This window comes from Halichoeres trimaculatus, unplaced genomic scaffold (assembly GCF_033239565.1).
Source record: "Halichoeres trimaculatus isolate MK-OKI-2021-1 unplaced genomic scaffold, fHalTri1.1 fHalTri1_scaffold_19, whole genome shotgun sequence".
NCBI lineage: Eukaryota > Metazoa > Chordata > Actinopteri > Labriformes > Labridae > Halichoeres > Halichoeres trimaculatus.
Genome location: NW_027437197.1, coordinates 7071204 through 7097416, shown reverse-complemented (window position 1 = coordinate 7097416; position 26213 = coordinate 7071204). Strand labels below are relative to the sequence as shown.

General features: G+C 42.4%; 2 protein-coding genes across 3 annotated transcripts in view; both read right to left on the bottom strand.

The window, feature by feature from the left end:
- Nucleotides 1–11919, bottom strand: part of efnb2a (ephrin-B2a) — a 34003-nt gene extending 22084 nt beyond the window's left edge. The window contains exons 1-2 of one of the 2 annotated variants that reach the window (XM_074695321.1): nucleotides 11816–11919; nucleotides 11106–11691 (exon numbers count right to left, since the gene is read on the bottom strand). In XM_074695321.1, coding sequence (XP_074551422.1) covers nucleotides 11106–11218 — 113 coding nt within the window. In that variant the 5' untranslated portion in view covers nucleotides 11219–11691; nucleotides 11816–11919. Of the gene's footprint in view, nucleotides 1–11105 lie in introns of both variants that reach the window. The other variant, XM_074695320.1, reaches the window with a different exon arrangement.
- A 3662-nt stretch (nucleotides 11920–15581) lies between these two features.
- On the bottom strand, nucleotides 15582–23758 carry arglu1a (arginine and glutamate rich 1a). Its single transcript, XM_074694876.1, has 4 exons — nucleotides 23167–23758; nucleotides 20805–21030; nucleotides 18059–18142; nucleotides 15582–17057 (listed from the first exon to the last, which is right to left on the bottom strand). Exons 1-4 carry the CDS (start codon nucleotides 23496–23498, stop codon nucleotides 16893–16895), a joined length of 807 nt encoding a protein of 268 aa, XP_074550977.1. The 5' UTR covers nucleotides 23499–23758; the 3' UTR covers nucleotides 15582–16892.
- Between the last annotated feature and the right edge of the window lie 2455 nt (nucleotides 23759–26213).

The window sequence follows — 26213 nt, the reverse complement described above, 5'->3', positions numbered from 1 at the left end:
GAAGAAGAATCAGAGTTTTAAATCCTGAGCTGTCAGAGCGTCATTTGTTTTAACAAAAAGACAAAAATACTTTTCTTAGCTCATCACATGTGCATATGCATTGTTTATTATCATTGTTTATGTCAGAATTTGGTTTTTGCTTTGGTTTCCAAAGCCTTACACTGCAAAAAATGAAATCTTAAAAAGTGTTTTTTTGTCTTACTTTAAGTGAAAATTGTCTTCTTATACTCAATATGAGCCAGATTCAACTGATCAGTCCAGAAAAATGTCTTATTTTGAGTTATTCAAAGATAAAAATGAGGTCTGAATTACTTGTAAGAAGTGAAAAAAATAAATCTGCCAATGGAGCGTGAAAAAAATTGCTTAAAAATTTGAATAATGTCTAAATACAAGTAACTTTTTTTTTCTTGTTCCATTGGCCATTTTTTTTTACTTGTTATGAGCAATTCAGACCTCATTTTTGTCTTTTAACAACTTGAAACAAGACATTTTTTTTGGACTGGTCAGGTGAATGTGGCTCATATTAAGTTAAAAAAGACTGTTTCTACTGAAAATAAGACAAAAACACTTGTAAGATTTCAGTTTTTTCCAGTGTACCACCAGAAAAATGTCTTGTTTATGTTATTAAAGACATTAAAATTTGCTGATGAAAAATAAGAAAAAATTCTCTGAAATTTGCTTGAAACTAGAATAATGTCTTAATACAAGTAACTTTTCCTCTCACTTGTTATGAGCAATTCAGACCTCATTTTGTCTTTAAATAGCTTGAAACAAGACATTTTTCTGGACTCATCAGATGAATGTGGCTCACATCAAGTATAAAAAGACAAATTTTGCTTGAAATAAGACAAAAACCCTTGCTAAGATTCATCCACATAAGTATAAATAAGAACAGATGAGCAGATATTGGGATAAAAACGTCTTGGCAGGCTCTGCATCTCAACGTGACCTTTGACCTCTTCTCTGAGAAGAAAACAGCTCACATAAGCTCTCTGCTGCAGAGATCCCTTCACTCCTCTCCTCTCAGTGACGACTGAACGCAGCGTAAAGCTCTCCCTGTTTTTTTTTCCTCCTCCTGACTACAAAGACAGGCACCGCAGGGCAGCAGGGGAGCCTGCACACAGGGGAGCGGTGGCAAGGCACAGTCGATTCATAATTAACAAAGAGCGTTACATGAAAAGCGGAGAGAGGAAAGAAAAAATCTGAGGCATAATCAGTTTTATATATATAAACATGACGGCTGCTGGCTCTCACAGAAACATTATTTCGTCATCCTCTCTGCGTCTCTGTCGCTCACACACTCGTCGTAGTCGCTCAAACGTACAGAAACAGACACATACATTATTTCTTTTCCTCTTCTAACAGGATGCATCATCTCCAGCGCTTAGGGCATCAGCGTGTGTGTGTGTGTGTGTGTGTGTGTGGGTGCGCACACATAGACACACACATGCAGAGAAGAGCTCACATGCACGCATGGCGGCTAACTAGGCCGAGCGAATATTCCTTCCTGCCCCTGAGGACACACTCAGCCGTGCAGCGTCCAGTGACACAGAGAGAGGCAGAGGGGATGTATGTCTATGCATCGCAGTGGATCACATCTGTGTGTGTGTGTTTGTGTGTGTGAATAAAGCAGGAGCCATAATGTGCAGCTGTACGTTATGTGTGTGTGGTTGGGATCCACTCATGCATGGACGTGTGCTGATTGTACATGATGGTGTTGGTGTGCGTGGGTGAAGCAGGGGTTATGACGACCTTAGTTTATCTACAGAGGTCAGCGCTGAAACGCTTCCGTGGGACGAGAAGACGGAGAGGTGAGCAGCAGATTACTGTAACACAGCTTGATCTCATGTTTCTGTTAAATAAGACGACTCTCAGTGTGTTTGTACTTCACCAGTTTCATGAGAGGAGAGGTTCAGCCTTGGTTGATATAAAAAGGCAGTCATGGAGGGTTCAAGTGGTTGACCGGTTTTATCTGACGTTGAAAATAAATCTACTAGACTCGATTCTTGGCTCGGGCGTTTGAATGCAACACAAAGTTTTTCCTTTGAGAGGATTTGGGTGGTACACTGGAAAAAACTGAAATCCTATCAAGTGTTTTTGTCTTATTCTTGGAAGAAAATGTCTTTTTTTACGTAATATGAACCACATTCATCTGAGAAGTGCAAAAAAGGTCTTGTTTTAGGTTATTTAGAGACAAAAATGAGGTCTGAATTGCTCATAACAAGTAAAAAAAAATCTGCAATTGGAACAGGGGAAAAGTTACTTGTATTAAGACATTATTCAAGTTTCAAGCAAATTTTTCTTCTTTCTTCTTTTACTTTTATTTCTTACAAGCAATTAAAACCTCATTCTTGTCTTTGAATGACTTGAAACAAGATATTTCTCTGGACTGGTTGGGTAAATGTGGCTCATACCAAGTCTAAAAAGTAGGGGTGCACCTTAAGGCCTCACCTGCCAACACCGATTTTTAAACTGACAGCATATACCTTCAACGTTCCAATCTTATTTCATTGAAAATTATTAAACACCACTTGTGAAACAACAAAGTCTTTATGTTTTAACTTAATCAACCAATAATTTGTCCTGAGTTTTAGGTCTCAGAGCAAAAAGCGACAATGGCTGGCTGCCAGACCTTCCCAAAGGTATAGAAGATCAGTTTCATATGTAAGGATGCGTCGATCACCAATCCCTGATCCCTGATCCCACAAAATCAAGGAAATCTAATTCAGACCTCATTTTTTGCTTTGAATACCCTAAAATAAGACAAAAACACCTGATAAGATTCCATTTTTTGCAGAGTAGGGTTCTGGAAATAAGAGCAAAAACCAAACTCAGACATAAACAATGATAACAAACTACAGATATGCACACATGATGAGCCAAGAAAGTATTTTTGTCCTTTTGTGAAAACAAATGACTTCCTGACAGCTAAGGGTTTAAAACTCTTATTCTGCTCCTGCAAATACACTGCAAAAAAACAGACATCTTAACAAGTGTTTTTGTCTTATTTTCAGTAGAAAATGTCTTTTCTGACTCAATATGAGCCACATTCACCTGACTAGTGCAGGAAAATGTTGTTTCAAGCTGTTCAAAGACAAAATAAGGCCTAAATCACTTGTAACAAGTAAAAATAAACCTGCCACTGGGATAAGAGAGAGGTTACTTGTATTAAGACATTATTCTAGTTTCAAGCAACTGTGTTTTTGTACTTGTAATAAGACAATTTGTACCTCAAATAAGACAAAAACACTTGATAAGATTTCAGTTTTTTGCAGTGTGCTCTCAGAGCAGGAAGGGATGATTAGAGTAAATCTACACAGAGAGCAATAATGTATCCACACACACACACACACACACACACACACACACACACGCAGATCTGCCAGAGCTAAAGAGAAACATCTCCCTCACGTCTTCATCTCATTCTGTCACAAAGAACCAGAGTGGGTGTGTGTCCCTGCTCCGCTCTGTCTGTTTCTCCTGACGAAATGTGATATTTGGTATCATATTGGCTGCATCCTGCTCTTTCACCAGCTTTACTATTCAAAAAATGAGATCTGCCTCAGCCAGGGGGCACAAAGAAAAAAAAAAAACAAGACATCCTCTCGGTTACACTGCTGCGCCTGAGCCAGCTGATTTACAGCAAAGTGCTGCGTAATGAAAGCATTCAATAAAACTGACAGAGGAGAATCAAACTGTGGTTTCAATGTGGGTTTAACGACGAACTGCCAAGAGGCTGATTACAGCTAAATAAAATGAGATATTCTGGTTCGTCTCTCAAAAAGATGTACGCTCCTTCATCGTTTCGGCGGTGTGTGAGTGTGTGTGAGGATACATGACACCTGGTGTGGAGGGGGACACGTCCCACAGACCGGCGCTGGACTCAGAGACATAGAGGAGGAGGGACGGACAACAAATAAAAGCCCGCCTCGCTGTCTTATAATTGTAAATGTGTTTGACCCGCACCCTCCTCCACCAGGCCCCCCACCCTGCTTAAAGGCACACTTGGCCCTTCACCCCTCCCCTCCTCTCCGTCAAAATAAAAGCCCCGTTCTTTGGGAAGACTCCCAGCACCATAAATATTCCTGCAGCAAAGAGCTGAGAGCAGTTTATCACCGAGGTCTGCTGCTCGTCTGGACTTTAAAAGCATCAAAGGCTGATTAATCAAAACGAGGAGAGATGGAGAGGCTCACAGACAGATAAGAATATGAGTTAGATGAATTCACTTTGTAGACCACAGCACTGATTAATTAAATACTTTTTACGGCACATCTTTCCACGCTCACTATGCAGCTCACGAGACAGCAGCGGGGACATAACCTTGAAAGATCTCTGCTTGTTCTGTTAAAGTTACACATATGAACTGGGTGTTGACAGGCTGATCTCATGTTATCTTACTCTCTGAGTGCAGAACTTAAACTTTTCTGTCAGAGCCTTTATTCGAACATCATCAGTATTAGAATTTGCTTTTAAAAGTTACCTGTCTGCAGGAAAACTCACTACATTAGACAAATGCTGACACTATAAGCTCTGTGTATTAAAGTAAAACTGTAAAGACAAAGTTTTTTGATAGACATAACACCAGCACAGCTTATCTCTATAAGAAGTAAAGTGACTGTAATACTAAAGGGTTTGTGGTGTTGCATAAAGAGCAGTTCAGCTAAAAGTGGATGAATCAGTCGTTTCAATTTCAAAATAAAATCACTAAAAGATCAAAATGTAAATTTTTGTATTTTTTCAGTGAGACCAACTAAATGAGACTTTATTGAGGTTTTAAAAAACTAATGCAATGTTGTTTTTTCTTTTGTTAGGATTTTTGTTAAGGAAAAGTATCAGTTGAACTTTTTATTTATTTATTTTTATTTTATTTTTGTGGCAAAAAAAGTTAGCAAAAACTCAAATCAAGCAACATTTGAGCAAATGACTCATCTTGTTTAAAATCAAAACAGCCATAACGGAGTTCATGAAACTTTTAAAAACTTAAAAATAAATATTTTTGAGCTGAAAAACATAGAAAACTTGAAAGTTATCAATAAATAACACAGAGCTACAGCTAACAGTTTAATAATCTGGGTTTTGAGGGGTTTTTTAATTAAAAAAGTAGAAAATGTATTATTTTACAAGCTTTATTGTAAGAATATTACATAATATAATATTAAATATAATAAAATAATATTATTCTACTTCTACAATACTTCACATGTGTTTTGTAAAAACTGATTTTAATGATAATTTATTTTCAGTGGCAAAATTGCTTAAAAACTTAAAGGTAGTCCACTTACTGTACTTTTATTCAATTAAAGTTATTAAAATAGTACAAACAGCTTTTTCATCCAACTTAATGGCATTAAATAAATCATAAATGAGCCTTTCAAAAGTAAGTGTGTTTTATGATTTAAGTCAAAAAGTTCCTGTAAAAGTTTGTGCTGCTGTTACCCACTGATTGGGCTAATAGCTGATTAATTTACATCATGATATGTTTTTAAATGAGTAAAAGAAGTACAATCCTCCTGTTTATTAGACTTCCTGTGTGTTATTTATTCATTTATTTTTTATTACAAAAAAACAAAAACAAAACAGGTTTAGTTCATAAAAGTGTAAAGAAGTGAAGAGTCATTTGGTTTAAGAATATTTTTGTACTTCTATGCTTCTGTGAGATAAAAAAATGATTTGTTAGACGTCACTTCAGCTCCTCAGTGTTGTTTCCAGGATTAAACTGATTGTTTGCTGTTATTTGTAAAAATGAGTTGAAGTTGAGTTTGTTTACTTTCACAGTTTTCTGCCAAACACCATTTGTTTCTACACAGAGGGCGACACTCCTCTGCAACAGTGACTATGCAAAATACACCATCACAGGAGGAAGGAAAGCAGAGAGATAGATTCACTCCTCTTTTTCTCCTTCTCATCCCTGTTTTTCTCTCTGCTAAACAAACAAGCCAAAAGCAGGATGACACCAGGAGCAGAGTTTACAGGAAGGACCCGCTCCTGTCAGCTGTGAGCTCGCTGTCGGGCCATTTGGTGCAGGGTGAGAACAGCCACAGGTGCTGAACTCTCTCCTTACAATCCTCACATCTGTGTCAGAGCGCGAACAAATCAAAAAAGGCTTTTTTTTAATGTGAAGGAGATGAGACAGTGAAATCAAACAGCTGTCATTTTCAGCTTTCAGGGCTTTAAAGCAGTGACTTACGTCGAGGTTTGCTCTTTAGTTCTGCTCACTCGGAGCTTTTTAAAGGTTGGGACGACTTTCACTTGTTTTCCTCTAACACGGAGAGGCTAATCTTGGCTTTTCACACCAGGTGAAAGTGGAATCTGGAGTGTGTGTGTCTTCTGTGTGTGACAGACTCTGCTGATTCAGGCGCACAGGTGGGCGACACTCAGGGTGATTCCTGCAGACTTGAAAGTTTACCGCCCGACATCTGTTTCTCTCGTTTATCTCCAGCTTTCTTCACCTTTAAGTTTGGTGTGTGTGAGTGTGTGTTAGTGTGTTTGGGGGGAGGAGAGAGGAAACGTTAGGGGCAAAAGGAGCCAAAGGAGGAGGAGGACTGGGGAGCTACTTCCTGAGAGGTTACGACTGCTGCATCTGTCGCCAGTAAAAGAAACACTGACTAGGTTAACTCCCTCAAATCTGCACATTTTCATCCTCAGTTTTATCATTTAAGCTGCTTCCTTGTTGTTTCTGTGACAGAGGAGTCGTCCTGGTTGAATCCAGCTCCTTTCGCTCTGGAGTTAAAGCAACAGTGAGTTGAGGGGAGGTGAATATTTGCTGCAGATCAAGAGCAACTGTTTGACTCTGAATCCCAGCTGCAATGCAAGGATTCATTAAGGCGGCAGACAAAGAGGCCAAGCCGGGGCATAGTGAGGGTTAATCCACCGCAATTCTTCCCTGCGCCCCGGCTTTCGCCCTCTGTCGGTGAAGGGTGGTGGAGGGGATGGAGGTCTTTATGCTGAGTGTCACCCAATCCCCTCTTTCGTCCTCTCCGGTTCTGTCTGCCTTCGGCCCACCTTTCATCCAGTAATCCCGGCCTGTGGGATCTGAGCTGGCCTAGACATAATTACCCTCCTTCCCCCAAGGGGCCCCCACGCTTTCTTCTCTGCCTCTCTGATTCATTTCTATCATTTTCCCCCCTCTTATTCTTTCGCTCTCACACAATCTTAATCATCAACTTTTCTCATCATTAAAAAAAAAAAGACACGTCAACCTCTACGTCCCACCCAGCAGGGCGAACTTTGTCGTAGGGTTTCGCTTTCTGTAAGTCGATGTAACTGAATTAAAACAACTGATCTTCCTCTCTGCCTCTCAGCTGAAGAAAAGAAAAAGGAAGAGGAGAAAATTAGAGGCTCTGCAGGGGGCTCAGGAAAAGGAGGGATAGCTGGAGGAAGAGGGGAGGGCGACGTTACAGCACAAGGCCTCGTCAGTCATTCATGATGGAGCTGCATCTCTATGTCTCCCCCCTCCTCCTCCTCCTCCTCCTCCTCCTCCTCTCTCTGTAACCCCCCTATTTTCACAAAAGGACCCACAGAGGTGCCCCCGTCGCTGCCCGGTCACAAAGGGTCTTTGGGCTTCTATGTAATCTCTTAATGAACTGCAGTGGAGGAGAGGCAGCGCTCCTTTTACATAAACCATGTAAAGCAGGCCTCGCTTTTGTTTCTCCCTCCCAACTACAAAATGGATTACCAGAAGAAGGAGGTGTGTGTGTGTGTGTGTGTGTGTGTGTCTCTTGGGGAGATCATGGGGAGGAAGGAGGGCGAGGTGTTGGGGTCATTCTCTTGTTTTTTTCTCTTCAGAGGTTCATGCATAAGGGCAGTAAAGTAGTAAAGCGCAAACAACAATGAGGTTTAATCGACACAGCCGCGGGCCCTGCGCAGGGATTTTTCTCTTCTTCTGTTTTTTTTTAGATGCACACACTTAGCACGCACACACACACACACACACACTGAGTGTTTCTTTATCCTCTCCCCCGGCCTACACACACAAAGGCATTAGACTGGCCCACAGCCTTCACATTTCTAACATTCATCCTTCCTTGAATAGTCAAAGAGGAGGACGAACACAAACTAACAGAGAGACAGAGGCAGGGACGACTCGGGCTGTGGAGCATATTGCTGACCTGCTGAATAAAGATATTCACGCTTTGGGCTTCTCTCTGTGCTACAGGGGGAGAATAACTGCCTCACACACACACAGACGCGCACACACTGGTACACAGAGGCAGGAGGACTGTCAACAAGCTGTGAAAAGGGATAATAAAAAGTTTGTGTGTCGTTTATTCAGCGGGTACTCAGAGGAAAGTTATTTATCAGACAGAGGAGAGCATTTTCCATCCTGGTCTCAAAGTTTGTCATCGACATCTCCGGCCTGGTAACGGAAAAATTAAAGACGACAAAGAATGCAGAAGTTGGAGGACTTTATGTGAAAGTATTTTTAAGCCTCTATGAAAGATTTATTTCTGCCAGAACTTGGACGACAAACTGAAGTTATTGTTCAGGCTCAGCTCGTAAAAAAAGAGGCGAGGGGAAAAGCACAAAGGCGTTTTTTTACCTGCAGAGAAAGAGGCGTCTGGTCACACAATCGTATCACTCTCTAACCTTTTACCTCTGAACTTCTCACCCAGACAGAACGCAAAGAATGCACACATGCACAATGCTAATTCTGCCGGAATGCCTGCTGCATTTGTGGCAGCCCCGAGGCCTATATTTGCTCCGAGGGACGCTGTCTTTCTCTTTCTTTCCTTTCTTTGTTTCTTCCCCCAAAATCAAATCTGACACGCCAAGTGGAATGACATACTAATTTGCTCAGGCTGCAGCTTGAAAACGGAGGAGGCGTCTGTGAGAAATGTATTTTAAAAAAGCTCAAAATGACTTGCTTGGGTAGAAAGAAAGCTCTGTTTGCAAGTAAACTCAACTTGTGACTACGCATAGCAAGAAATTTGGAGAAAAAGATCCTCAGGAGGGTTTATTCTTGCTGAGATCTACAAGTTTGTATCATCTACAGGCTAAAAATCTCTCCATACATTAGACCTAAGCAAAGCTTTCCTGTTTGAACCCTTTTGGCTTTGTTTTGTCTTCCTTCTATTGAGGCAAACGGCTCATCAAATGGCTCTGAATAGGCTGAAACATTAACATATCAACTCAAAACATTACAGCTTCATGTGACACAAAGCCATTTGGCCTGGGGAATAGGTGAGCAAAGTGCCACCTCAGCATACTTTACCTTTAAAAAATGACATTTTGAATTTGTAAATGAGGAAAAATGCATAAAGTGGTGCGTCACAGTGTGCACACTCTGCACACAGATGGCCGTGGCAGTCAAGAGGCTGCACATATAGAGGCACAGGACTCTGTACACAACGCTGCAAACCCTCCTTCCACATATCCTGATTACATGGCACAACAGACAAACAATGCCGGAGCGCGCACGGTTACGCACACCGCAAGTTTACGCTCATTCCCAGCAGTAAAACGCACACAACAAAGGGCACCTGTTAGACAGTCCTAACGTCTCCATTGTGTGTGTGTTCCACGGGTGAAAACAGAAGACAGAGAGGGGCTTTCTGCCTGTACAGGAGCCAAAAACGGAATTATTGAGCGAGTAGGAGTTTGGCCGTGACGAAACGGCCACAAAGAGGGGCGCCCCCCGCCGGGCTGAGAGCAGGGTGTAGAGGAGGAGAAAGACACCTTTTTATCTGCAGAAAAAAAGAGTTTAACCGCCTTTCTTGGCCTGATGGAATATTCAAGAGGCGAATGGAGGGAGTAGATGATCTTGATGAGTGGTTTCATATACAAAAAGGGCAAGAAGACGAGAAAAACATCTTGGAGAGGCCTGATTCCTATATAATCACTCACTGGTGGTCAGAGCTAATGCACTGTGTTCCAAAACCAAATAAATACTGTATGGAACAGCCTAAACTCTACATATCCACTCACACTCAGCCCCGCTGTACACGCTCTCTCATCCATGAACAGGAAATGTTTGAAGAAAATCGGATTTATTTCAAAGATTCAACCCACCAACAATATCTCCAGCTTAATCCAGCCTGAAATGAGCTCATTGTTTGCTTTATTATTTCATAATTTGCGCACAAAGAGTAGGAAGCAGAGCAGAGCATCGAAGGCCCCGGAGCAGGAGCGTCCCAGCAGCAGCAGAAGCAGCAGCTCCGTGAAGCCTCCGCCTCGTCATGTTTCCATTTTCTCTTCAATTCCTCTCATTAATGTAACCGTCAGACGGGAGGATAAAAATAACATCCAATAATATTTGATCCTGCACAAACACAACTGTGGGGGGTTTAAAGGGAATGTTAATGAGCTCAAAACGGCTTCAAAGGTCTGCTATTTTGGACGGACCTGTTACAGACTGGTGTGATTTGGAAGACGCCCGGTGCAAGTTGGTATTAAGGGAGGAGGCGAAGCGTAAAGTTGGCTTACAAAATCTGTTTTACGGCGCGCAACACGCAAATCAGCGAGGGGTTATCGATTTCTGTCATAAATAAGAGATATCCGATCAATTTCAAGAAGTACTGATGTGTTTCCTCGTGAGGCAGGTTAGTAATCATGAGTGGCACCTTAACGCGCGGCCGAGCGGGGCCTCGCCGTCCACTGCGCGCATACGTATTCCCCAACGGCGACACACAGACACACTAATCTTTCTATAAAGCGCTGAAGTAACGACACATCTTCTTCTTTCTTCACAGGTGTCTGATGCTGTCTTAGCTATTTTAGATAATTATCACCCTTTAAGGATACTTTGGTGAGTAAAAACTCGGTCCGATAATTGTGTGTCAGTCTTCCCGGAGAGCAACTACAATATCCCCAAATCCATCCTCACCGCAGCTCCAGACACATGACCAAGAAACTGGATGAATTTAACCAAAAGGAGACGCAAAGGCGTTTTTAATTTTAAACCACGCTTCTCCAACAACTCTTTGTTCCTTTAAATGTGCGGTGAATTGAAGGGCTGTTTCTAGAAAACGCATTAACCCAAGCTCCTGTGTATTTACGCGTTAAAGCCACAAGCAGCGAGAAAGCTAACACAGAAGTGCCTGGTTTTTCTACGGAGTCTGGCGTCTCCACGCAGGAGAGCGTACCAGCGCGGCTTGTGCTCCACTTACTTGGTATTTGTTGTGTTCCAGTAGATGGACTCCAGGATGAGCGCCCGGCACAGGTCCACTTTGAAGGCAATAAACAAAACTCCAAAATAATATCTCCACATCGAGTCCCCCATGGTTAGCCTGCGCGCCTCCGGGTTGGTGCACAATCCTTCTCCGAGAAAAAAAAATGTATGTCCACTAAAATAGAGGACAAGAGCTCCGCGGCAACTGCTTCACCTTATATCCCGATCCAGAGGGGATACGCATGGACCACAAACCCCGATCAGACGCGCAAGAGCATCTCCAGGAGAGAGACCTGCTCCAAAAACCAAGGGCGCACGGCAGCAGTTCATTCAGCAGACAGTGCGTTAATATTCTCCTGTGTTCAGAGCGCAGGATTCACCCCGCTGTTATACATCCCTCAGAGAAAAAGTGGCGGTGTCCGCTGCGGGCGGGCGGCAGATGGAAATCAATACAAATATAAATCCCCCTGTGATAGTCCAGCAGTGCAGCCAAAATCCAGATCAGCAGCAGCAGAGAAAAGCACAGAGATGGCTGGTGGTGGAATGGTGAGATATTCCCCTTTCAGCTGGTGGTGAGCAACAAACTGTGGGTGACAGCAGCAGAAAAATGAGAAGGGCGAAACAATGAGGTCGGATGGTCAAAATCAAGAAAATGAGAAAATATGAGAATGAGAGAAATCAAAGGAGCTGGAATGGAAGTTCTCATACTAGTAGAGGTCCCCAAAACAATGTACGCGCTGCGGCTGGCTCCTGCAGATCCGTCCCGCACACAGCTCACAGGGATGATGCCTCAACGCTGCTCCGAAACCTGGATGGAAAGTAACTGCAAGGGACCGCGACTGGAAATATTTGGCGAGCCTGGCCCCGCCCCCGGCCGCAGCTGATTGGTCCATTGGGGAAGTCAGTAGGAGATCTGCTGTCAGTCACAAGGAGGGCAACTGGTTCAGTGGTGACTCGTGGTGAGCGAAATGGGAGGAATTAGACATAAATCCTACTTTTGTCAGAGGACAGGTGGATTAATAAGGCTCCATTAAAAATAATAACTTCATGAAAATGTCAAATAGTGGAATAAAAGAAGTCTAGGGGAATAAGATCACTGTAATTAAGGTGATTAAAGGAAAAAAAAGCTTGAGCAGTTCATGCAGAGAAAACGTGATTGCACATCAGTGAAATAATAATAATAATAATAACGTGCTCCTCTGGCCTGTTTTGGCTTTCTGTGGGGGTCCCCTCAATGAAAATAACGGACAAGCGTTTGCTCACACACAGTGCAGCACTGAGCCACAGAGCTGCATGTGTTTCCATTGAGTGCATTAAATGCAGCTCCGGCTTTTTTCGAAAGACACGAGCGCCCACTAGCGGAAAATCCTCTGAGGAAAACTGAAGAGAGGCAAAAGTAGGATCGAATAATTTGAGTTTCCACCTAAATTAAACCCTAAAAGTGATGAATTTGTTAATAAAAACAATATTAAGATGTGATTTTGTAGTTTAAATACAGAATACTTTGAGAGTTATGTGCACCACATGCTTTCTGGATGATTCAATGATTATTATTCACACTCTTGGGCCTGCACTGTGCTGTTTGTTACTAATTAAACATTGTTTTAACGAGCACTAAAGTTCCTTCAGAGTCCTAATTGAAATGGCACACATTCACACTCGGCGCAAACACTCATCTTTTAGTGAACAGCCTCTAATTTGACGCACACACCTCTGACAGCTGCAGGCCACTGTCCGCGCAGGTAAAAGTGTCAACTCTTCACACTCTCCAAAGACTTAATTCGATCAGATCGTTTCTTTAAAGGCAGCCGCTGTGGATTGGGGCTGTTTGCTTAGCTGATAATCACCATGATGTGGCACAGGGCAGATAATTGAGGAGTCCGGTCCCCACTTTTAACTCCTCTTTCTTTTTCCCTGCGCTGGAATCAACACACAGGCGCAGCAGCAGCTCTCACCAGCCGCACTCTGGATGTTTATTGCAGCAGCGTGAACTTTTAGATTAATTTCATTCAGAGACAGCAGAAAGGAAAATGTAATCTAGAGACTGACATGTGCAGAAGCCCCTGCGGAACTTTCTCTAAATATTTAAGTGTTTGGGTTTCTTCACTGGCTGGAGACCAAGGACGATTCTCTCAGATATATAACCCAGAAATGTGTTGTTTCCGTGGACTTTGACTGCGTGAAATAACTTTACACAAAGATTTAGAGTGTAGTTTTTCTTTTGCGGTTTTGTTTTATCTGAACAATCTATCCATGTGTCTAAAAGTGGCTTACAATGCCTTTTAAACTGTACCCCTCCCATAAATACTCATAAATACTTTTTTTGTTTTATCTAAAGTGTCTGTGGCTGCAGATTAAACAATTTACACTAAATCAATAACAGTTTTTTAATTTACATTCTTTCAACTTGACAGTTTGGGGAAGTTTTAAGTTTCTTTATTTTGAGTTTAACCCTGTAAATCTCGTCAGTCATGCCGTCGGACAGATTTTCTGCGAAGCGTCTTTTCCTACATACACAACCACACGCACACCCACTTAACTGTGAATCTTCGAGCTTGACACTTGCAAACAGGAAAGACGTTTGGACAGCACTTAAACTATTGTTGTCCCTGTTAGACTTAATGAGAAGTAAACAGAAAATCCCCCCGAGACAGATTCATTACTTGATTAAAATAAAGGAGAAAAGTTTCACAAAAGTTTTCTTTCAAAAAAAGTTGTGGATCGCTTTGATTAAGTATCAGAATATATTCAGGAATAAGACATTGGAGGAAAAAGCGAGTAGATGAAGTAGGCTACAGATGAGACATGCACAGATTTTGTTTTTTATGTGTTAAAAAGCTCCCAATATAAAAAAAGTTTTGGAGAAAAAATGATGGTAGAATTTCACTAACAACAGCTCTCTCTTTGTTTTTCTTCCTTCTCTTGTCTTATCTGAGCTGTGCCGGGGCAGAGAGCGGGGGCACAGAGAGCACAGGCCGCGGCGCACAGTGTTTATTCAGCAGCCAGAGCGCAGGACCGGGCCGGCCAGCCGGGCACCAGGGGCCGGGGGCGTCCTGATACGACGCTCAGACTTTAACCCGGTCTTCAGAGGAAAACTGACGGATGTTGATGGACTGTGGTGGAGATTGTGCTACTTTGAGGTACATATATATTAGAGTCAAACATTTATGAGGGTTACTTTCATCAGGGGAGATGTTTCTTTTGTCTAAATGAGGATTTTTGTCTTGTTGAAAACAGAAAGAGACGGAAATATTCACCAAATCCTACTTTCAAGGCCACAAATTCATGAGCGTTTGTCTTCAACGTGCCTGTCACTTTAAATCTACAAACCATTATGTGCTTAATCTTCAAAATGTCCCTAACACTGACTAATTCTGCCTTTTAACAATTATTTCTTAGACCTGGAATAACGTTTATACTTCATTTTATATTGAGTGCATGTTGGGATAATTTTGACAAAGTTATATCTAACATTATAAAATAATAAGTTTCCCCATTAACAGACAATGTGTAAAGTAATTATCTTGCACTTGTTTTTGTGTGGGTTTGTTAAAAAAGTAAATTAAAATGTGACATAAAAAAAAGGCTTCATGCAACAAAAAAAAAAGAAAAAGAAAAAAAGAATAAATAATAATAATAATAATAATAATAATAATAATAATAATAATAATAATAATAATGATAATAATAATAATAAAACAACGCTCCAAACTTTTCTTAAAAAAAAAAAAAAAGAAAGAAAAAAAGATATAAAAATCCTATAAATTTTCTTTCTATCACACCTAGGACACCTTAAGATATTTTTTTCTAATTAGTACAAGCCCCAAAAATGTAAATCCAAGGCTGTAAACATTCAAAATGTTGAAAAGTCCATTGGTACATGAATGGTTCACCAGAGCACTGATTTTCTCCTTATTGTGGGATTAGGAGGTTTGTGTAGGAAGAGGGTTTAACTTTGTTTTGACAGTTTCAATTGGATTGTTCAGACTCCTCCAGTAAACCCATAAATACAGCACTTACTACAATCAGTGTTTGTTGATGCTGTTTGTCATCAATTCTAAATCTAATGAACTGGAGCTGGAGGAGACGGCGTTCCTGCTGATCTCAGGTCAGTTTGCTGTGATCTCATCCAGTATCTGTCACATCAGCCTCACTTACTGGAAATAAAACCCAACGACAGCAGCTGAAGTCTTTGCTGAAGCTGTCATCACGGTAGGCGGTGCTGTTAGAGGATAACTTCATGTTTTTTTGTGCAGCGCGGCTCGAGGATGGAAAATGGATGAGCAAAGCCTGCTAGAAAAAAAAACACAAGAACAAAAGGTCCTGGAAAAAAACATAAAATGTGGCGCTATCGAGATCATAAAAAGACAGTAAAGAGATATTGCACCGTGAATCAAATCAACAAAAAGGAAGACTTGGTTAACCATGTTTGTGAAGAAATCTAAAAAGTGATGAAGAGCAGCGTACAGACGTGTGGAGGCATTCAATGGATTTATTGATCTGTTCAGTCCCTTGACATTTGGGGAGAAATTACACAACATTTTCAAATTCCCACAATTTAACAAAAGTCTTTATACCCACCTGAGGTCGTCCCGGCAGCTTCAATCACACACACACACCAACACACGCATCCATTTCCTCATTCACACACACTGCTGCTGACCTCAAACCTTATCTTACCTGAACTTGTCCATCCTCTACGAATCAAGCGAAGCCGCCCAAAGTTTATTCACTATGACAAAACTCAGAGACAGATCACGGACCAGTGTTTTCTCCCAGAACAGTCTCGTAAAAGTAGTTAGCATTACTGTGACCTTTAGTTTTCTGATTGTGGATCAATTTCAAACAACTCAGGGGGAGAGGGAAAGGGGCAGTGGGAGTTAGAACATCACAGCAAGGCTATTAACATTACATCATACAGGAAGTGTCCCTTCGCCTTCTCTGCCTTTTCCCACAGGGCTCATTATCAAAGACACATTTCCTGTTGGAGGTTTGTGGTTCGAGTCACGTGCAGCTTGGGAGTCAAGGTGGACGCTCAAATTCAAACTCCAGGTTTGCTTTGTCTCAGTCATTCGTTTCAAACGTGGAAAACGAACCAGGCTGCAGTCGTGAAATTTAGATGCTGATCAGCTCTTTGGGGTGAAAATAAGGACGACACAAACCTATCCGCTGGACGGGAAGTTAACTGTGCTTTTTTAACGGCTGCAGCAGCCACTTACGGACCTTATTTTGAAAAAGAAATGAAAACAGGAAACCACAGGACACGTCCCAAGCTGCACATGAGCGTTTACAGTATGCTGAACTAGACAGAGTCACACATATTCCTCTACATCAGGGACTGGCGTTTTGTTAACGTTTGCTGGCTGTGGAGACATTTAAGAAGAAGAGCACAGGCGCACAGTTACTCTGCTGTTACACCGGAGTTAAGACTGTGGGGACATGTTATAGCATTCTACATCAAAAGTTCAAGTTTCCTAAAAAATAAAACCGAGAAAAAAAGCACAAACAAGAGTCATCTGTGTGGAGGGGGTGAGGAAGGATGGAGGGAGCAGTCAGGTCCTTTAAAAGGAGAGAAGAGCTGCCTCCTCTTCAAGGCCGGGCGGTGGCTCCTCACAGGGACGTTAACACACCGGGTCACACCTCCATTTTCCTCGGCCTTCCTTCAGCACTTCCAAAACGAAGCGAGCGTTCCACAGAGGAAGAGGAGGAGGCGGGAGAGTGGGGGCTGGATGATGAGGAGGGAGAGCTGGATGTGGGATGAGAGCAGGACGCAGGGGGAGCAGTCTCATTCCGTGGCCTTGAGGGTGAAGGAGAGTTTGGGCCTGGACTTGCCCTTCCCGAGGATGATTTTCTGCTCCTCCTTCTGCTGTTTCTGACGGTCCTGCTCCAGCTTCATGCGCTCCTCGTGAATCTTTCTCTGCTCCTCCACAATACGCAACTGATCCTCGGCCTGTCGGATACACAAACAATGAGGTCAGAGCGGGACAGAAAACAATAATCCTTCAAACCCAGAGCCCGCAGACTGCTGGCATTTTCTTTATCCCCCTTTAAGATCCAGCATTACAGTGTCTGCTTTTCTTTTGTGCGCAGCTGTTAGCTCGCCTGAATCGAATAAACACTGGGCTGCAAATTAGTCAGACTTAAGCTTATATAGCCAACAGGAAAAACAAACCCGCTGGATTGTTAACCACGGCTGATAACCATCAATTCAAAACCACTCAATAGAAGTGGGTCTTGCCAAAAGGACTTTTAAGTTATTCCGTTGTGTTGTGGTGTTGTGGAAGCCCAGAGGTCTCAATCACTGAGAGATTTATAATGAAAGACACATCGGTGACATGAAGTTCACAAAAACACACAGGACGTGTTGCTGGTTTTTGTTTGACACGCAGAACAACTTAAAAATAGGATTTACTTTGAATAGAATCCATTTCTGGGAATTAAAATGTGCCAAATGTGAAAGGATATCTTAAAAAACATGATTTTTCTATGAAGTATAAGAGTGGGAGAAGGACACGTTCTCATTTATTAGAAAGCCGAAGAAGGAAAATAAAAAAAGTTTTATGCAGCAGTGTCGTAAAATCTCTCCGAGTTGCACAAAAAGCTGTTAGCTTAAGTGGTAATGCATTCATACTGTTCTGGAGGGCCTAAAAACATTCATCTCTGTCATTAAATTAATGAAATATTCCCAAACAAGCTGATTAATAAATGATGATTCAATGAATTGAGGAAAAACAAGCCCGTCTTTGTGTGAACACAAACCAGCTCTTGTTTTCAGGGCTTTTAACGATAAGCAAAGTGTTGCATTAAAGAGTGCCTGAGTGGATGTGCTCGTTTTTATGCGACCACGGCAGCATGCAAAAAGCGACTAAATTGAGGGTTATGAAAATGACAGAAATGGTCTGAAAGACTCAGAAAAAGCAGCAGCGTTTCTGTGCACAGAGCAGGGCGTACCAGCTTGGCCTGAGCTTCAGCGATCTTGCGGTTATTCTCCTCCAGGATTTTTTCCAGCTCCTCCCGCTTAGATTTTTCTTCCTCCTAGACGGGTGACACAGCTCCATGTTAGCGCACGAACAGGCTACAGCCACAAAGCACTTTATGTCCATACATACACACACGCTTGCTCTCTAATTGTCACACACTTACCACCCCAGCACACATACACACAAAAAAAAAACTAACTCATTGCACCACAGAGAAGTTTGTTTAGCCTCTCGCACTTAACCACACTGCGGCATTCTTTGCAGTCAGCCTAAATTGGTTTAAAAATACAAAAACGGGGCAAAAAGCATAAAGAAACTGGGGGAATGACCCCTCTATTTTCCCCCTCCCTCTACTGCTGTTAACACCCTCCTAGGAAAATTAAATGCTTATGGCGCTCAGATTATAACTTAAACACATGAATTTAAAAAGGGGGAAACCCACTCATCACACTCATAGATAGAAGACAGATATAAATGACAGACAATACAATCTAGAAGAAAATACATTTGCTGGGTTTTAACATCATTAAAAGCAAGAGAAAAGGATACAAATAAAGGAGGGAATAGTTTTGGCTCACCAATGCACGTATACCTACGCATTTTCCTTGCCTGTGTACCTACACAACTGGTGAAAGCTTTCGGCATTAAACGGTTGAATATTTACTGTCTCGTCCGGACTGTGTGGCCCCTGTAGAGACAGAGAAGCGCTCCTGGGGTGGGTGGGTGGGTAGGTAGGTAGGTATGGGGGTATTCTGCCATACCGTGCCCGCGGCATTCCTCTTATAACTCTGATCTCTGTACTGCTTAGCCTGCGCCTGCAGCCACAGCTCATTCCTTTCTTTTTTTTTTTAAATAGTTTCTTTCCTTTCTTTACAGCAGCCTCAGTCCCCACTGAGACGATAGCAGAGTGAAGGAGAGTACAGTACAAAGTGGTGTCTGTGTGTGTTCGAGGAGGACCGGACCACGGTACACTTACAGGACAGGACATGAGTCACGGGCTGAGCTGAAAGGCTGCAGGCCAGCTCAGGTCAAGTGCTAGTTAGGAAGGTTGGTGAGTTGTGTTTCCAAAATAAAAACAACACAATGTATTTACAGATAACAATATCAAACTTAGCAGCAACCCTACAGGAAAAGCAGGTCATGAGTATCAAACACAGTACATTCGTTTGGCTGAGGAGAGAAAGCTCTTTAAATCATAAATATGAGAAAATATAGAGCAACAAATGAAAAGGTTAGACCTGAGAAAGTTAACCTTTCAAACAGCACAGAGGAAAATGAATGCAGTCCATTACTGTGTGTCCATGTTAAAGAGAAAGTAAAGGAGTGGAGGGGGCAGGCAAAGAAAACCTGTACGGGACAAACTGAGTTAAACAACATTTCTACACATGAAACTTTAGAGGAGAAAGGAGAAATCTCTCTGTGGGTTCCACTAACCCCGTGTGAGAGTAAAGACGGGACTGGTGCCTTGTTCATCACATCGTGGGCGTCTGACTAAAGCGTTTTCCCCCTGTCGTTTTTAGAAGAGCCGTGCTAATTCCACAGACTGTAACACTGTCCATGTTTTAGGGTTGGAGAACTAGACAGAGCGGAGTGGGAGCATGCAGACAGAGCATAAGGCAGGAGAGAGATAACCGAAAAAGACCAGGAGGTGCCACGGACTACATTTCTCACCCTATTAGTACCGAGCCACTGACTGCTCCATGTGCAAGTCAGGGTCACTAGGCTTTAGCTGCCCCCCTCATTCACAATACATTATTACTGTAGTGTAAACAAATCCCATTTTCTTAATGACGCCCAGGGAGGTGGGGCACAGACTGCTGTCTACCTTTATTCCTTCTGAGCCTGTGCTAACTTTAAGGAAGCCAAAGCTGCTTCTTTGAGAACTTAAAACCATTACAAGGAAGAGCTTCTGATTAGAGTCACACAAAAGCCAAGGTAATCTAATACACGAAAAACATAAAACTTTGGCTTTTTTTGCCAATTACAGGAAATTATGACGATTAGAAGTGTCCTGTGATGTACAAAGACGGTAAATGTAAAACTTAAGTGGCATTTTAAAAAAAATGTTTTCTTTTACAAACATCAACAGAGTAAAAATTAAAACCAATCTCGGTGTAAAAATAGTCTTTTCTTTGTTACTTTGCCATGGTCAAACTCTCACTGGGGAGTCAGGAAATCTTCTTTAAAATGAAACACAAAATACTGGTGAGATTAAAGCTGGCTTCCTGCTCAACAACTTAAAGAGCAGGCAAGCTGTCTTTTTTACACACATGTAGATTAGCAGGTTCCTTTTTTTTACGTTTGGGGAAAATATGCTTGTGTAATAACTACTGAAATTTAAGACAAGACCAAATAAATATTTAGAGTTTGATTTTGCTAAATAATGATGATGCCTGCTTCAGTTGCTCTATAACTCAAATTTTGCATGTTGCATGCAGAAAAGTGCCAGGTCAAACTTTGATGAGTGGAGTATCATTTTCTGCAGGGTGGTCACCTTTGGGCTTCAATTCTTCGATCCCTGTGATTAAGTTTCCACCATGGCTGCATTACGTTCTAAAAGCTAAACTTAGGAGATGTGGGAGATCCCTCCACCATCTTAAAGTCTCCCACAGTTAGGCACCAGTCAGTGCAGGTGATGGGGGGGTTCGGGAAGAGGGGGGAAAGGGAAGGGGTATGTAGGGGAAGGAGGGGCTTCGTTCCAAACGACCGAGCGTTACCTCTCTGGCCTTCTGTGCCGCCAACTCAGCCTGCCGCTGCCTCTCCAGCTCCTCCAGCAGCTGCCGCTCCATGATGCGCTTCGCCTCCTCGACGCGCCGCAGCACCTCTCGCTCAATCTCGTCCTTTCGCTTTTCCAGCTCCTCCTCCACCCGCTTGGCCACCAGCTCCTCCACCCGCCGTGCCGTCTCCTCCTCGATCAGCTTCTCCTCAATCTCCTGCTGCCGGCTGGAGAGGAGGAAAGACAACAGTCAGTTATGATGGTATAAAGGAGATCTGGAAAACCATGCTATCATTAGGCCTGCAACGATAACAAATCTTTCAGGTGGCTTTCAACCGTATTGAAGGGCTGCATTTCTTTGGCAATGTAGCTGTCTTTGAGCGCCGACCATTTGGCGCTTTTATTTCTATTTACTTTGCCGACCAAAAGCCTCAGTAAGAGCGGATTGTAAAAGAACAAGGCTCCGCTGCACCTCCCCTTCTTCTTCTTCGTCGCCACTATTTTCAAACAAATGCGACATATCAGCTCGTTGGTGTTCATGAGCTCACACTTTGTTCATCCTGATAAAAAACAAAATATTCCCACACTGGGACTGTGGCAGGCGGCTTAAGAACCGTATCTTTCGTGCCATGACTCATATTAGCGTGTGTTTCCTCCTTACCCCTCAGGACGCTCGCTTCAGCTCTCTCCGTGTGTAAGCGCAAGCAGCCCTGTCTTCACCCCAAAGATTGCATTTTTGACAGATGCTCACTCTGCTATAAATCTGCTAAATCCGCTGTAGAACCTATGCACCCCGATGTTAGGAAAGATAGACATACTGAGCCATCTTCTCATTCAGCCTCTTTGGTCAAAAGAGAGGGGGAAAACAAACATGCATGCACGTGTCAGTTTATCGAGGCTAGCAAACTTACCGAGGACGTTTTTATTTATTGTTGGGTTAATTGATTTATTGATTATCATGACAGGCCTAGCTATCATTTAAAAATCTTGTGGATATGAGTGTAAAAGAACGAAACAACAGCTGTTGGTGGCTACTCTACAAAATATAAGTAAACGACACCATACTCCAAGTCTCTCATGCATGACGTCACCTGTCATCCTGTTTGCTTGTTGAAACCACTTTAAAATTGGTCTTTTCGGTCTTTGACTGCACTCTGAACAGGAAGCTATTAAGATTCAGGAGTCATGTTGTCACATTGCTTCTGGCACGACTGTAAACACAACATACCCTCCCTGGATTTGATTTCAGTATGTCAGCCAATGGGGAACAAGAGATCTTACCCAGCCCTGACCCAAGTACTTCCTTATCTACCAAGTCTCAGTGACACAACATTTACATTTGTATGCCTAGTTAAGTGGCCCCGGAGCTATTAAGCGGTAAAAAAGATCCGCTCAGAAGGCCAGGTGTGGAGCAGCAGCTCAGATCTCAGGTGTCTGTGAGCCCGTGGCTACTCCACACACTTTCACAAAGGCAGTTTCCCTGCACCAACAACACAAACCTGCCAGATGACAATAAACATGCAATGGTCATAATGTGACACCACGGAGGTACTTAACGATGCAGAGGAGTGACAGGCTTCAGCTATTACAGCCAGCCCTGAAGCAGCAACTTTCCTGCTGCAACCACTGTTACATGGAGTCATCAATATTATAAAGTGATTTTGTGCATGCATTTGCAAAATCTGACAACAAAGTAACAAGTAAACTGAATTATATTAGATGATGGATGGTAAATTAGTTTTTCAAATTGTGGCATGCTGCATTTGAACAAAGGTGCACTTTGCAAATGTGTGATCATAAACAAGTTGCATAAGTATCATTCCACTAATAAATTCCAAACTTATCAGCTGCCAATAATCATATTCCATGTGATATTTGTGCAATGATTCAGCTTGCAACCCGCACCCCTAACATGTTTTTCAATCATGTGGAGGTCAAACTAGATAATCTAATTGTAATGTCCAGTTTGTATGATCATTGGGGAAATAAATCCCAGCTTTACAAATCCGAACAAGTCTGCACAAGTTTCGCCTATTTATCTGAGTTTTGCATTTAAAATAAAGTAATCTATAAACATACATAATCATATCTACATAGAAACATGGAACTCAATTTACCTACAAAGGTAGACTGACGTCAATTTGCAGGATGCGGCATTGACAGGTATGATTAGCGTCACTACACATCAGGGCCCAGTAGAAGCTACCTGACGTTAGCATGCTTTGGCTAATACTACATGCTAACGCCATCTGTACAAATGACATGAGCTAGCCTAGCCTAGCTTTTAGCTTAGCACATAGCTTCTTCGAAATGGCCAAGGTTATATAATATAAACCTCGAGTCTCGGATAGAATTGTACTCACATTTTCCTCTGTCTTTCCATCTCTACCCTTCTCTCTTCCTCTTCCTTCCGCTGCTTCTCGTCCAGTGCATTTCTTTTGCTCAGGGTCCGACCGAAGATGTCGATTCGCTCGGGCGGTGAGGCTGCTCTCTCTCTGCGGGACGAGGCTGTGGTCGACCGGGAACGAGAGCGGGACTCTCTGCGACGGTTCCTTTTCGATTCCCGAGACTTGGACCGCTTCTTGGACCTCTCCCTGTCTCTGGACCTCGACCGAGACCGGCTTCGTTTCTTGCTGTGCTTGCTGCTTTTGGAGTGTTTGGAACGGGACGAGCTGCGGCTCCTAGAGCGGCCCATGTTGACCACCTCCGCTAGTCTAGCACTTGCACTAAACTACTGTATCTTTTCACCTAAATATGTGCTTTGTGTGAAATTAAATCCCACCGGCTCCCTTACAGACGTCCAAGGTAGGACAAAAAACGAATTGGAGTAGCCTCAAAGCGCCAATTTCGCAGAAATAATCATTGAAATCGGTTGTTGTTTTCCCCTACAGATTCGCTACAAAGAAAGATGGCGGTTCGCTGCGTTTGTAGTTTCCCAGAAGGCAATGCGGCATTCGGCCTTTCCCGGAGGTCTTCGGGATTACCCGGTAAGCTGCAGCCTACAGTGACAGGTACAATGCACTGATGTGAAAATATTTACCAAGTTTTATTTATTTTTTGATGATGTGCAGCATTGGTAATTTGAATTATACGAGAGTTAGAATAAAGCCGTGTTTTGCTCACTTTTTCACAGCCATCATAATGTCCTCACTTTAACTTTTCTATCTGGAACTATTGGCTTATCTTTCTCTCTTAGATGCCAGATTAATAAGTAACTTCATCTGCTTTCTTAACACACATTTTCATCTTCTGAGGTAACACTGTCATAAAGTCCAGTAACACAATTGATGCCAACACTTAAACCACACAGGTCTTTTAAGACCCTACATAAGTATTGAGAGACGAGTGATGGTGTGTGGTGTATTTTGGGGCCTTTGGGTGGAGGATCTTCTGTTCCTAGGCCTGTGTAATATCGTGCTGCGCCTTCACAGACAGGGCGCCATATTGGTTGCTCTTCCAGATATTAATTTGGCACTCGATGTTCATGATGTCATCTTTTTATCTGTACAATATCATCATTATGTCGCGGGACCTGCTCGCATCAGCCTTATTCGAATCCTAAGCTTTATATATCCTTAGAATAAATCACTACCTAATCTTGTGACCCGATCCTCAGTGTGTCAGGGTTAATTGCCTTTTTGTCTTCATATGACTTAAATTTAACTTTGTTTGTGTCCATTTTTAAAGGTTGTTCTCATGCTTTTCCCGCAGTTTAAATGACACTTTTTATCAGAGCTCATAAATTTAGCCTCAAGAACATCAGATAACCAACCAAAAGACAGAACTACAGAGGAAAAAAAAACACAACATGACAATGACACAGACTTGCATTAAAAGAACGCCATCCCCTTCTGGTAAAACGAGGCCATTGTGATAACTCTCCCCGGAGTGCAGCGCTGAAAATAAACTCGCATTACTATATTTAAAAACACATAATTCAAAAGCCCCGTGAATCAGCTTTAAAAAGGTCACACTACTCAAGCTATAAATGAAAGTGTTCAGACTACAGAAGGACTTTTTGTCATTTCGTTTTTTCTAATTACCTGCAGCTCTCAGCGCTTGTGTCTAATTTTAGTTGAAAGGGATAATTTGTTCACTTGGAGTCACACTGTGTGCAGCCTCCATTGTAGATCAAGAATACTTTCAGTTGTTTTGAACTGATGAAAGTTGTCAGATGAGTCATACGCACACTCATGAAATGAAAAGCACCTTTGTGCTGAGTTGCTGTGCAATCATCTGCGAGCCTGCACCGTCACTTCAAGAGTGATCGGTGCTGCAGAAATACAGATTTCCTCAGAATTAAAGAAAAGAGAGGATGAGGTGATTTTAGTGCCAGAAATTGAGGGCAAGTCTTGGTTCATTCATCCAGGAAACTCTTCCCCTCACTGCTTCCCCTCTTTTCCCCTTTTCTTATTACTCTGCTTGAAGCCAAAGAATCAATTTTCTGTAACTTGTGGTTGTGTTTTATTTTAATGATCCACATATTCTGTTCCCGAGATGAGAGGAATCAGCATTAAAGAGGCAGAGATGGCTTGTTTTTGCTCTTGTAACAGGGCGGCAGAGGTGCTTAAATCCCCTTTTGATGAATAATAGAAAACGTTTCATGGAGGTAGAGAGGCTCCAGAGCAGCTCCAGTGGGAAAAAAGAAAGCCTGAATCCGGGAAGAAGTGCATGTGTAAATGAAAGAATTTTGCAGAGTTTGTCTACTTGGCTGCTGGGTGGTTTGGGGTGAAGCAATAACATGAGCAGAGAAGAAGGGGTTTCAAAGAGCAGGTTTCATATTTCTCTAATCCATATTTGAAAGGATGCCTTGCGGAGGTAATCCCAGGAAAAACAATTTGGATGTGTCACCAATAATCACACGTCAGTCAAGGCTTAAAGGTGTCACAGTGAGACCTCCCGCTTCTTTGCTTGGAGAAGTTTTACTTCAGGATGTGAGTAACTTTGACACATTATGTCTTTGTCGCTGGCTGTATGAATAAATGCCAGTTGTTTAAGAGGACAGTCATATGCACTCGAGCTACAACTCTATTGCTGCTCTCATGTCTCGATATATTCTGTGAATCTTTCGATATAATCTACACTTTCCTTCAGTCTTACTACACTTGAAGAGGTAAAGAAACGGAGCCCGGCCTTCCTGGCTCAAGTTAATCAAAAAGTCCATCCCTTTCACATTGTGTGATCAAAGTTGGCCCTCGTCTTTCATGGGCACTTTTCAGGTCCCCTGACCCTGCCCCGTGGTTGCTCTTCAGGGGGAAAAACACTTAACAAACACAGGATCTCTTTTAAAAAGCCCCGCCACATTGTCACATTGTCATGTTGATGGCCCAGGGGTCCTGGCATAAAGAGCCATTGAGGAGGGGGACCTGAAAGCAAGCTTTCCCCCTCTCCTCCCTGAATGAGAACACTT

Coding starts and splice junctions, on each gene's coding strand:
- arglu1a (XM_074694876.1), bottom strand. CDS start 23,498: ATGGGCCGCTCTAGGAGCCGCAGCTCGTCCCGTTCCAAACACTCCAAA. Junction 21,031..23,166: donor ATGGAAAGACAGAGGAAAAT/GTGAGTACAATT, acceptor CCTCCTCTCCAG/CCGGCAGCAGGAGATTGAGG. Junction 18,143..20,804: donor CGGCACAGAAGGCCAGAGAG/GTAACGCTCGGT, acceptor TCACCCGTCTAG/GAGGAAGAAAAATCTAAGCG.